The sequence below is a fragment of the Ixodes scapularis genome, unplaced genomic scaffold, assembly GCF_016920785.2.
Source record: "Ixodes scapularis isolate PalLabHiFi unplaced genomic scaffold, ASM1692078v2 PGA_scaffold8__174_contigs__length_109621045, whole genome shotgun sequence".
Taxonomy (NCBI): Eukaryota; Metazoa; Arthropoda; class Arachnida; order Ixodida; family Ixodidae; genus Ixodes; species Ixodes scapularis.
Window position 1 is genome coordinate 71084154 of NW_024609883.1, and position 12310 is coordinate 71096463.

At 47.6% G+C, this 12310-nt stretch overlaps 1 protein-coding gene and 1 pseudogene across 1 annotated transcript; both read right to left on the reverse strand.

The window, feature by feature from the left end:
- Nucleotides 1-931: 931 nt before the first annotated feature.
- On the reverse strand, nt 932-7387 carry LOC115309437 (arginine kinase Pro c 2.0101-like). Its single transcript, XM_040208582.1, has 3 exons — nt 7343-7387; nt 6612-7196; nt 932-1033 (listed from the first exon to the last, which is right to left on the reverse strand). Exons 1-3 carry the CDS (start codon nt 7385-7387, stop codon nt 932-934), a joined length of 732 nt encoding a protein of 243 aa, XP_040064516.1.
- A 48-nt stretch (nt 7388-7435) lies between these two features.
- LOC120838590 lies at nt 7436-8171 on the reverse strand (annotated as a pseudogene).
- Between the last annotated feature and the right edge of the window lie 4139 nt (nt 8172-12310).

The following is a 12310-nucleotide window of genomic DNA, read 5'->3' on the forward strand; positions in this document are numbered from 1 at the left end:
CTCATTTGCTGCATGCACCCATTACACATGCTGCCGGACGCTGCGTGTCTAATGGGATATTTAGACCTTGGCATAGACGACATCGGCGTTAATGACATCAAGGCATAAGAAAGCCTCAACGTGGGCAGAACAGGAATGTATGAGAACGTAAACTGGAAGGTTTACAGGTGTGCCGAAATAGCCTTACGAAGTATTTTATTTTACCAATATAAATTAAGTTTCACTCTGGTTTTGGGAATTGCAATTTTTCGGGAATATATATGGATATTACATTCTACTCTTTCGGAGGTTATGGGCCGACCTACCTGATTTCTTCACCTTTGCTATTTGTTTTTCTTGCGCTTGCCATAATACAAGTTTCAGATGGTTGATGTTTCAGTCAATATAATAATAGTTTATTTTAATTCATTTTCTTTACGCTATGTCACCAATCAGCTAAATCGAGGATGTCCTCATTTTATGGGCTATGTTCCCTAGTCACAGCTTATTGCTATCTGTAGGTGAGGAGTCATCTGTTTTAGACACGTCAAAAGCTTATTAAATGTTTGGTGAGACATTTCTCAAAATCAGTCAAAAAGGTTTTAAAACTTAAAGTAAAGTAAAAGAGATGCTGGATGAGAAGGCGGGTGAAGCGACGCGATGCAGTTTTATGAAAAATGGATGTTCTGAAAGTGCCTCCTTCTTTTTTAGTATATTTTCTTCGCCGAGCAATATGTTCCCCTCGAATACTTGGAAATCTACAAAAGGAAAAAGCGTAGCACCCTAAAAGACCGTGTGAGCAGAGGAGGGCAAACATAAATGCATTTAGTTAGAAGGACGGTGTATAGATGGCGGCACCGCTCCGGCTTCCTCGACTACCCATGCGCCTTTCTCTCATCAGCCTTAATCGGCGCGCTATTTTCAAACGAATTCTTACCTCATGGTAGAATCCTCACGAGAATATTTTGATGAGAGTCTGTTCCGGTAACTGAAGTGCCAGTGTAGTCAATTTGAAACTTTTCCCAGTGAAGTGTTTTTCGTGTGTGTAGCGGCACTGGAAGGGAATGTATTTTTTCCCGGAATTGTTGAAGAAATACAAAATCTCAAACATCCGGAAAGAAGCCACATTTTCAAAAGATTATTCCCAAGATATACGAGATTCAGGTACTCTGACGTTATATTAGCATAAATGTTCCAAGACGCCCTTCGGAAGCAACAAAATGCGGTGAGGTCACTGTCTTCATCACTTTTCGAAGACACAAACAAATTGGGATAGTTGTGAGAATCGCTCTCTAAGTATCCGTTTTCTTTTGCCCACTCAATTTTACTGTGCTGTAACGGCTGTTTTCATTAATATATTTTTTTTTCTGGTTTTAAGTTAGTTTTTAAGGATATGCATTTTCTGGTGAGAACCTCTTGAAAGAAGCCATGTACAGTCAACACCATCTAGAATAATGAAGGCTTTCGAACGCCCCGCTCTCCCTCCACGGAACGTTGTCACAGTTGGATGGCGCGAACTAGGCGATTGGACCCGAGTACAATGCTGAGCGTCATTCGACGCGCTGATTGGATACGAGGCCCAGCCGAGCACTGACGCAGCACTCGACTCCAATCAGTGCCTTTCGCTCCATCTCAATGTGATGATGTCAGACTTTTTAGCGCACGGGCTTTGATTATTCTAGGTGGATAGCCTGTTAAATAAAACGCCTAAGTGGAGATCAGAGGCGCCTAACAATAAAACCGATGATGCTGCAAAAATTAAAGTGGCCAAAATGGTATTCTCAGACGGTCGCCAATTCCTCTTTGAACCCATTGCATGGCCCCTTGTTTCTGTCTTTCTCACAATATTTTTTTGGTCCGGGCGGTTGTAACTTCTCAAATAAGTTCAAACTTCACGTTAACACCACGCATTGGTGATTTCTTTATTGGCGTCGTGTACTGCGAACGTCAGAGAGCTACCAAGCCGCGACAGCAAAAGACGCAAGCAGTACCTTTGTAGAGACGCGTGGTATATTGAACAGTTGAATGCCCTGTTCAAACGTCGATCATTTAATAAAACGTAAATATTTCTTGGTATTTCTATGGCGATATGAATTAAGCGCTGCGCTTGCAGTTTAGCACTTTCTTATTTCTGGTCAGTTTTCTTGTCACGTACATTAAACAAAGCAAAGTAGTGCACGTATTAAACAGAAAAAATAATTAGCTCGCATAGGGATTTGCTTACGTTTGGCCAACTACTTGACGTGCTCAGAAAATAAGCTTTGTTTAGAAATAAACAACGATATGTTTTGTGAAATTATTTAATTTAGTTCATTCTACGTGTCTTAGTATGATTTGACATAATTGATTTTGATGTTAAGGCCTTCGACATTCTGTTTCATAAGGTTTTGGACTCCCTTCTTTTTAATTATTACTGTCGCTTGAATCTCGAGCCATCATTTCTGATGTCTACAATGAAGGCACTTAGTGCCACTAAGTGCCTTCATTGCAACGATATTGTTAAATAATGATTCCGATACTTTACGAGGGTAGAAAGTTGAGCGAGTTGGTGATTCATAAAAATTAAAAAGCGCGACAGGACAACGGACACAGAAGGAGACACAGACACAGCAAGCGCTGTGTCTGTGTCTGTGTCTCCTTCTCTGCCCGTTGTCCTGTCGCGCTTTTTAATCATTCCGATACTTTATAAACATCCGTTGGAAGATCTGAAGGTACAACCGGTGGGTGCTTCAGAAATTTGTATTCACTTTCTCCACCACATCTTTCTTGGCCAGATGAAATCTACTTCTCCGCAATGCATCATACGCGATCTATCACCCTTCGTGATACCCATACGAACTCGATTCCGAACCATTACTTTACTCATAGCATTTAGTTTGTAAATTTCGCAAACTCGTCAGTGGATCTTTTATAATCTGCATGGTCAGACATTCGTCGCCTAAAGAAGACTTTCCGAGAGACCAGACTGGGAAAGATATGATTTTTGGTCTCTCGAAAAGCTTGGCGTTTCGACTTTGTTCTTGAAGGAAGTAAGAACAGCAGAGGAAGACAGGGAGGTTGACCTGGGGACTTTTCCAGGGCGGCTACTACTTCAAGGACACCATCAAACATTCTGATGTGAAACTAGAGCAGTTTGGCACGCCCTTGCAACGTCTCAGGTACGAAACATGAGGTGGCGCCACTGAGAACGGTCGCCTCCGCTATACCAAGACTGCAAAGACCGGTTCACGCGTACGACGCAGAGCTAAATCAACACCAGGAAGAGCGCTGATGGGGCGCTGACATGCACGTAATTTGAGCAGTGTAGCTCAGCATTAGCACTGAACCGCTGAAGGCCGGTTAACGCCTGGGGCACAGCGCTGAGGTAGCCCAAAGGCAATAGGGAGTATTAGAATAGCGCACGCTAAAGCTTCGCGTGCGCAAAGAATAGCGTCGTCGCCACTGCGCATGCTCCAAACGCAAATCAGGTTTCGCGCTTTGCGTGCGCAGTTTTAGCGTGCGCTATTTCTCGGAAATAGCGTGCATACGCAAAGAGTCTTTGCGCTTCTAAAAAGAGGATTCGTGATGACAACTTGGCTAAAGCCAAGACGAGCAGAGTTAAAAAAAAATGGCGGCTTCCAGTATTGTGTCGGCGGCCGTTTTGGCGGCGTCGTGAGTGGACGTCGGCAGCATCCTCGCGACTGCAATTTTGAATACGGGACGACATTGTACTTGGTTTGGCAACGATCACCGGCAACTTGCAACAAGCTCGTTGGCAACTTGATGCTTGCGACGCGCGAACATCTCTCGGCGAAGGTACGATCTGTGAAGGTCAGTACACAAGACCTCTCTTGCCGAGGCGACGCAAGTGGACACGACCGGTCAACCGCTCATATCGCATTCTCATGTTTAAACAAATCTAAAATGCTACTCTGGACCGAAAAACTTGTTTGTTTTTTTCTAGACTTACAGCTTTTCGTGTGAGATGAAAATTGTTACTGTATCTTGGTGGCGTCGCAAGCGAGATGCTTGGCCTTTTGCGTCGCGACGGAGAAACGCTATTCTAAAACTCTCTTGCGTCGCGTGCACTAATACAAGCGCTAAATTTAGCGCTAGTCGTGCGCTAAAATTGCGTACGTTATTCTAAAGCTCCCTATCGTATCAGGGCTATCGTTAGCGCAGACTCAGTACTGAGATGGCGCTACATTATGTTCGTAAATAATAAAATGCATAAATAATAAATCGTTATTTCCATCGATCATGATGGTGGGACCCGAGGAAGAAAGCTGCCATGTGCGGCTTGACGGGTCCTCGCGCCCCTACAAGGGTGAGCTCAGGGTTGGTCAGTGCCGCGATAGTATTTAAGAAATATATTTCATATATGCATTTCTTTATCGCGATACATTTTTTTTCACCGGTATCTGTATTCCTGTATCAAAATATATTTGGAATGTTTCTTTGTATCGCAATACAACCCGGATCAAATGTATTTTGTTACATTTCTTCAGAAATACTCCCCCGCCCCCCCCTCCCCCCCCCCAAAAAAAAAAAATACAAACAAACAAAAAACATACAAGTTCGAACGCCTTTTCTTTTTTAACTTCTGAGGGCACCAGCATCAAAGAGATTCTGGGGCATTCTTAGTATGCCGACCAAGGTTCTTTCCGATTCTCCAAGCTATTTTTCCATGCGTCCTCTTCTGTTTTCTAAGAAGTGTTGCGTACACTCTTGGACAAAAGGATCAGTATAGTCCTCCCTAAAGGGAGGAACACTCTTGATACATATGTTCCTTCAGAAAGGGAGAAACTTTCGTCCCTAAAGCAGGGGAGCAAAAGTTCCTCCGTCGCCCGCATCTCATTATGGCGGCCACGAATCGAGCAAATCGAGCTCAATAAGGCTTAGCGAGAACACTAAGTATATTGTACGGAGCGAGAGGAGCAGCAAATAAAAACGTAACCCAAGCTTTCCGCGCACTGTATTTACTTCCGAAGCTGGCTTCCCCTTGCATGCAGGTAAAGAAACTTACGTTTCGAAAGCATGCAGTCACTCAGTCTTCTCATCGTCAGCAGTGCGATTTTAAACGGAGACAACCGGCACCCAGCTCGCCCACTTTATGTCTTACCTTTGCTATTCCTCGAGCCACATTTCCTTCGTCAACCGTTGCGTCAACCGCACATCACGGAGGAGTAATAAACCATTCGCCCGCACAACCAAAAACCGTTCTCAAAAAAGCAGATCCGAAGCAACGTATTGGCTTATCTCAGCACGGTAACACGAAATTATGGCGTAGCCGCGTAGCGTAAAAGGATGTTAAATCGCTTGCTACCAGATGGCAGGGTGAAGCAGAGTGATCGCAAGTAGCTAGGCTAGGTGGCGCTAGGTACCGCCCAATTCATGTTCTACAAAAAATATTTTTGTTTTCTCACGCCACTATTGCGTCTTCTTATCTTCGGGAACCTCTATTATACATACATGTACAGACATGTAGATAGATTACGCATACGACAAGCATCAGGTATGTTGAATTGACCTGAGACTGGGGTAGAGAAGAAGCATCAAAACGTAGAAGGGACAGAAATACATGATGGGGAAAACAGCTCAGAAAACACGGACTACGAAGAGGAACACACACGACAGGACAATGCTGCACACGCAACTGAAGAATTTTAATAAAGGAAACAAAGACAGAAAAACCGTACACAGTATCTTAAAACATTGCACAAAAACAAAGGACCATTCTCGCCAACCGTGAAGCGTGTCAATTAACTACCCGTTCACTACGTGACTCATGTTTTGCCGCAGGAAGGAAATTTCTTTGGCTGACAGCGCCAATGACGGTTCACTTACACAGGAATGACCATGACACAGAATGTGGAAGGTCTCAATGATTTCTCTCGTCACCCTATCCTTGTGCGCTCCCAGAACGGTGACTCTGCCAGTCCCAGGCCGACACTAGCAATCTCTTAAATGAACAGGCAAAAGCCCCCCAACCGTAGTTCCGAGAGAATATGAGTGCTAACGTAATCTATCGTTCAGACATCTTCCTGTTTGCCCCACGTAGCACCTGTTACACGACAAAGGTATTTTATATACCACACACGAAACACAAGGGACAAAAGGTTTTCTGTGCGCCTTGGTGCACTTCACGCTGGAACGACCAACTATCCCCGCACTAATCCTGGAACATATCTGGCCTATTTTGGGGGGCGCCGAAAACACTACCGGAATTCCATATCTGCCACCAACTTGTTTCAGGTTATGGGAAACGCGGTGGAGGTAGGGGACTATTACCACACTCTTCTTTTCTCTTTCCGGCCTCGACCTCTCCACCCCCTTAGCTTTCTTAAGAAGTGAACTGGCTACTTCCGCCAAGAGTGTCGACGGGAACCCCGACTCCTTCAATCTACTAATTTGTTTTCTAAAACTGTCGATCATCTTGTGGGCACATGATTTTTTGAGGGCCGACCCAAGGCATGACACCGCTATGGACCTCTTAACCACCTTCGAATGGGAAGATTTAAAATCCAGTATCGCCCTTTTGGAGCGCGGGCAAAACGACCAACATATAGTGTTATCACCCGGGTACATTGTCAAATCAAGGAACTGTAGAGCCCCTTCCTTTGGCTCTTCACACGTAAATCCCAGGCCCCCACCACACTTCTCAAATGCGTCTTGGTGGTTTTGATGGCAGCGATGGCCGCCTGCAGGAAGCGGGCGCCCTCCTTGAAGAGGAAGTGGTCGTCGATGAGCTGCTGCTGCGTCTTGTCCAGCGGGTAGTAGGTGACCTTCAGCTCGCCCTCCAGCATACGCAGAGTCGACCTCACTTTCTCCTCCCTCTCGCGGTATTGGGCTTCCGTCATGCACGGGTTGAAAGGGTAGCCCTGCAGCGAGCGTCCGCAGCGCACGCCGGTGGAAACGACGAACTGGTCGTCGGGGTCCACATTGGCCAAGGTGCTGAGGTCTCCGAAGTTCGTGAGCGGGTGCTTGTCGGTCGCCTTGAAGCCGCCGTGGTAGTCCTCGATCACCGGGTTGAACAGGCCGGCGAACAGCGTGTGCGACTCGGCATCCGGGGCGCACAGGCCGACGTCGCTGTCAAGGTTCTCCACGCCGGACTGTATGATGTCGAGCAAGGTGGCCCCCATGGCGGTCTTGCGAGTCTTAAGCTTTTCGAAGATGGACGGAGGACCGTACGATGGTAGTGGGACTCCGAGCGGTATCTGACGTGCGGACCAAAGGACCTTTGAAAGGGCGCAAATCGGAGAGCTTGGGGCGGCGCAACGGCTGGCGGGAAGGACGGTGGAAGCAGACTCTGGTTTTTGGCTCTCTGAGCTTCGACTGAAAAGTGTTGACTCTTGACGCCTGCGCTGGAACGGGAGACGTTCACCGTGGTCCTGGTGTTAACGTCCACTCGGATGTGCGATCTACTCATGGCTACAGCGTTGGCAGATATGTGCTTGGCTGCTCGAGAGGACTCTGCCGGCCGCTCCTCTCAATGCGGCTTTATGGCGACTGTGCCTGTCCGCTGGGATCCTCATTCCCGGCGTCCTCGGAATCCTATGGTCTGAGCACGTCCGGTGTCCTATTCCGCGTTCGGGGCCGTTGGCTTGTTGAATGAGGCCGGAGGGAGGGGGCAGGGAGGCGGATTAAAGCTCGTCAAGGATGACATCTTCGTGTGCGTGTGCTGCCTGGTCAGGCGCCCTAAGCTTCTCGGGGCAGAATCTCGACACGACGATGAGCGCCGCCTCGACGTCGGCGGATGTTAGCGGCAGAGTTGCTGGCGATGCGTTGTTCTCTTGTCGTTGGCGACGCTCGGTGTGGTGGGCCCCGTATAGATGACTCTCCCCCGCTATCATGGGCACCTGGCACAGGGCGCATAACCCGGCACGCTCTTTGTCGGTGTAGGGCGACAGTGTGTCCTCTCTGCAACGCTCATTCAGGGTGCGTCCCTTGAATGGTGCTGGGAAGTCGGCCGGCGCCACTCCTTGTGGGACTTGTGGCTGTCGGTCCCAGTGCAGGCGGGAAGCGAGCCCCACGAGGCTGTGATGCTCCATGATGCACCACGTCGCAGCCTCATGGGTTCGGGGGCGTCACCGTGGGTGGTGAGGAGGCGGCCGATGGCCGAGACTGCGGCTGCCGAGGGAGCGCGACCGATGGTAAGAGGACCGCCGCGGAGATGGGTGACGTGGCCGTGACCACAGTCGGTCTGGCGGCATGGCTGCAGGTAGTTGAGGTCAAGAAGAGGCACAATTAGACAAGATGGAGACGACGTTACTGAACTCTCAACACTTCGCCCCGTTCAATAAAAGGTTTCAAGTCATTGATGTTAACAGGTTCGACGCGTGCGCCGGTTATGGGGCACTGTAGTTGATATGGGAGACCTGTAATTCCCGTCTCGACCACGAAAGGACCGTCTCATCGTTTGGCGAGTGAAGCGGAAAATCCTTGGCTGGCGTGACTGAGTGGGTGAGTGCGTCGGAGAACTAGATCTCCGATAGAAAATTCAACGTTTCTCCGGCCTTTATTATATTGTGTTTATTGTCGTGATTGGGCTAGTTCGATATTTCCCCGGGTCATTGTCACTGTATTTCGGATAATATCGCAGAGTCTTTGTGCAAACCTCGACTGTGACTGGCGCGGGCGAGCATTTGGCGCAAGCTTTATAATGTTTTCCATGGGTACTCTTAGCTTCCGACCAAAATTAAATCATGCCGGTGTGAATCCCGTGGTTTGGTTTTCTGTGGTATGGGTAGCAAAGGCCATCTCTGGGATATGGGTAGCAAAGGCCATCCCAGTCGCAGTGTTCGTTAGTGCACAAAATTAGCATTGCCCGGAGGTTCGATTTACTCTTTCAGTGATAATGTCCTGGGAGTGATAAGGGGAAGTACAATTATGTTGGATACCAAGAATCTCACAACAATTTTCAAATACAGTGCTGGTGTAGTAGGTGGCCTGGTCTGTTAAAAGGACAACAGGATACCCAAACCGGAAAATGTTTCTCGAAGTTTGTTCTTTATCTTCTTGGACGTAAGTTGACGCAGGTGATGAAGGTCGACCCACTTGGAGAAGTGGTCGGTGAAAGCAAGGAGGTACCTGTTGCCTTGTGGGCTGCGTGGAAATGGGCCCATAATATCACACTCAATAATTTCCCAGGGCAATGACCTTGAACCGACTGCATGAAACCCAGGGGCTTCCCGCCTCGGGGTCTTGCCGTCTGGCATTGAGGACAGCTGCGGGCATAACGCAAGACATCGCGGTTCATTCGAGGCCAGGTTGCAATGCAATAGAGCTTTTGGTAGGTTTTTTTTTTTCATCACTGTGACCTGTCAGGACACTGTCATGAAAGTTACTTATAAAAGTGCGTCGTAATATTTTCGGCACGACTACGCGGAATGGTGACGTGGTAGGGTCACCCTCATCTGCTTGAGTTATGTATCGAAGTAAAAGGCCATCGTTACTCTGAACGTAGGTGTCGGTGGGTGCATCAGTCATGTCCTGTCCCTTGGAACTGGGTTGATTTAACCGCGTAGATACCTGCTGGCACAGATTGTCCGCTTGCTGGGCTCTGAGCAGCTGTTCCCGTGTCACGACTACGCCCCAGGAAAGTTCCTCGTTAGTAACAGCGACCAACTCCGACGCTTCTTCCCTTTCCTGGGGTGGAAGGGGGGCGCGAGACAAGGCGTCCACCTCAATGTTGGATTTGCCAGGCCGGTACTCAATGGAGAAATTGTGTCCCTGTAAGTTGAGAGCGCATCCAGCTAGACGTCCTGCTGGGTTTTTAAGATTTTTGAGCCAGGTCAACGCTTGGTGGTCCGTCTGGATTGTAAAGGTGGCTCCGTCAAGGTACATATCGAACTTCTTTAGGGCAAATATTATTGCTAGGCACTCCATTTCGGTGTCGGTATAGTTACGCTCCGCTGCCGACAGTGTGTGGCTCGCAAATGCAACCGGTCGTAAGGCCCCATTATGTTCCTGCAGAAGCACTACTCCTAGTCCGTACTTGCTGGCGTCGGTTTGTAGCACAAATGTGGCATTGAGATTAGGAAGTCTGAGGGAAGCTGTATCGGCAATGGCGACTGCCAGCGTTTGAATGCTTCCTTGTGAGGTGCAGTCCAATTCCATGGGGCATCCCGGCGCAGCAGCTCATGCCATCAGTTATTGGCCAACCATTGGCCGATGAGTGGCTACTCTTTGGCCATTGGCCAAAAGACCATCGCCAGCCATTGGCCAATGCTTGGTCAAACTCCGTGCTGCTTGGGTGACCGCCGGTATCAGATAATATGAGGTCCTACGTTGGGCGCCAAATGTGGAGACAAGAAAACGAACACCACTTCTCGCGGTGTTCAAGCTCCGACTGCCACATTGCCCGCTCGCCCCCCGGTTGTCGGTTCTCTTTATTCTTGTCTTTTCCCATTCCCCACAATATATATACATATATATTAACAAAAACAGTCTTTCAACTTTGGTTAGTGTTGATGAACTCCAGACTAGATGGTAGTATGTTAGGTGAGAGTCAAATAGACAATTGTGAATTACAATTTAACATTCGTGGATAGGGAATAGCGTTTGCGACTTGGAATCCGCACCATTAGGGATAGCTTTGAAATAAGATAGTTTCGGACAATCCCAGGACATGTTCTCATTATATAATAACTGAGGGTTTGGAACTATTACGATGGGATAAAAATTTAAACCAAGTGGTTTAGATAGTACAACAAGCTTGTTTTTTGGACGCAGAAAAAAAAAAAGGCGGAGTCACATTCAGCGGAGTACTATGATACAGCGCTGATATAGCGCGAATTCTGCATGTTGTCTATAGCGCTAAAATAACGCCCGCTATATGTGCGCACATATCTTAATACGGTGCAAATTCAGTTGCAGACTAAGGGTCAATTCACACATACCAACCGCAGCACTAAATTCACACTAAAAACCACCCCCCTACAGCGCTGACTAGAACGTAACTCAGCACTGATGCGGCGATGTACCACTGCAGCCATGGCCCGAAGTCAGCGCCCGTATCAAAGTGCTATTACCGGCGCTGACTAATAGTGTTGCGGTAGTGCGTTGTTGCATGTGTCAACCAGCCTTAATATAACTAAGGTAGCTATGCGGTGTATGCGAAGAGTCCTTTATAGGCCGGTTCAGACATAGAGCACAGTAAACACTAAGAACAGCGCTGACTTAGCGTTAGACAAGCGTTGTAACACTAATGTACCGCAAAGTCGGCGCTTTACCAGGAAGGCCAGCAACGCTAATGTATAGCGCTGCGGTGTATGCGACCCGTCCTTTAATTAGCAAGTGCCGCATCAACGCTGTCTCTATAGCGCTTAATCAGCAATAAATTACTGTCGAGCAGTGCTGCGGGCGTTACCCCAAAAAAGTAACGAAATGCGTTATTCGTTACATGCAAATAAAAGGAACGCGTTACCGACCTACGTTACCTGAAAATAATAGGAACGGATTACCGTTACCGCTACCGGTAAAAAGTAACGCACGTTACTTTTGCGTGACTTCTTAAATTATGAATTAACACGTTTACTCTTTCACGTTAGAGGTATGCATGAGCGCCATTTTTCTAGAAACATTATGTCCATCCAGAAACTGAACATAATTACCTGACCTTTTTTTCACGGTTCCACCTAAAAAATCGCGAGAAAAAATTCAGAAAAAAAGAACACAAAATTCGCAAAACATTCATATAGCTTAGCGCCTAGAAACACACAAAAAAATGTTTAAGTGTAATCTTCTTAAAGTCTCGAGAAGAATATGTATCAAGTAACGTAACTATGCGTTGCACGTCACTCGAAATAAATAACGCAAGCAGGTTACACAGTTACAGTTTTGAAGAGGTGACGGGTATGCTACAACATTACCGGAAAAACTGACGGCGTTACCGGTAATGCCGCTACTTTTGACGCGGTAGCGCCAACACTACCGTTGAGCGCCATGTGTGAACGTGCCTTAAAACTGACCTATATGCATACTTAACAATCGTGCCGAAATTCGCGCTTGGGCTCTTCGCTTTTTTGAACGTTCGAACTTCCAACTACACCGGCCGAAGTTCCGGGATGCTTTTTTCGAGAGCCCCGTCCGACGATGGATCAACGATATTACGAGTGACTGATCGGAGCGGACGTTTATGTCGTGGCAGGATATGGCCGCCCCTCAACTGCGTCGCTTCCGTTCACGACTTCGCTCCACTTTAACTTAGATAGACCGCAGCGGGCGAGAACAGCCGTTCCAGCCAATCCTACGTTGTGATTGGCTGGATTACACGTCACTGCGCGCCCTGAAAGTAGGTCACATGACACGCACGTGGCATTTTGATTGGCTTAGATGGATCGTAGCGTCT

What these genes read in the sequence shown, in the direction of transcription:
- LOC115309437 (XM_040208582.1), bottom strand. Translation starts at nt 7,387, where the DNA reads ATGAGTAGATCGCACATCCGAGTGGACGTTAACACCAGGACCACG. An exon ending in ACGTTAACACCAGGACCACG is followed by an intron (nt 7,197 to 7,342) that starts GTGAACGTCTCC and finishes GCCCTTTCAAAG; the next exon opens with GTCCTTTGGTCCGCACGTCA. An exon ending in AGACGCATTTGAGAAGTGTG is followed by an intron (nt 1,034 to 6,611) that starts GTGGGGGCCTGG and finishes ATTCCCTTCCAG; the next exon opens with TGCCGCTACACACACGAAAA.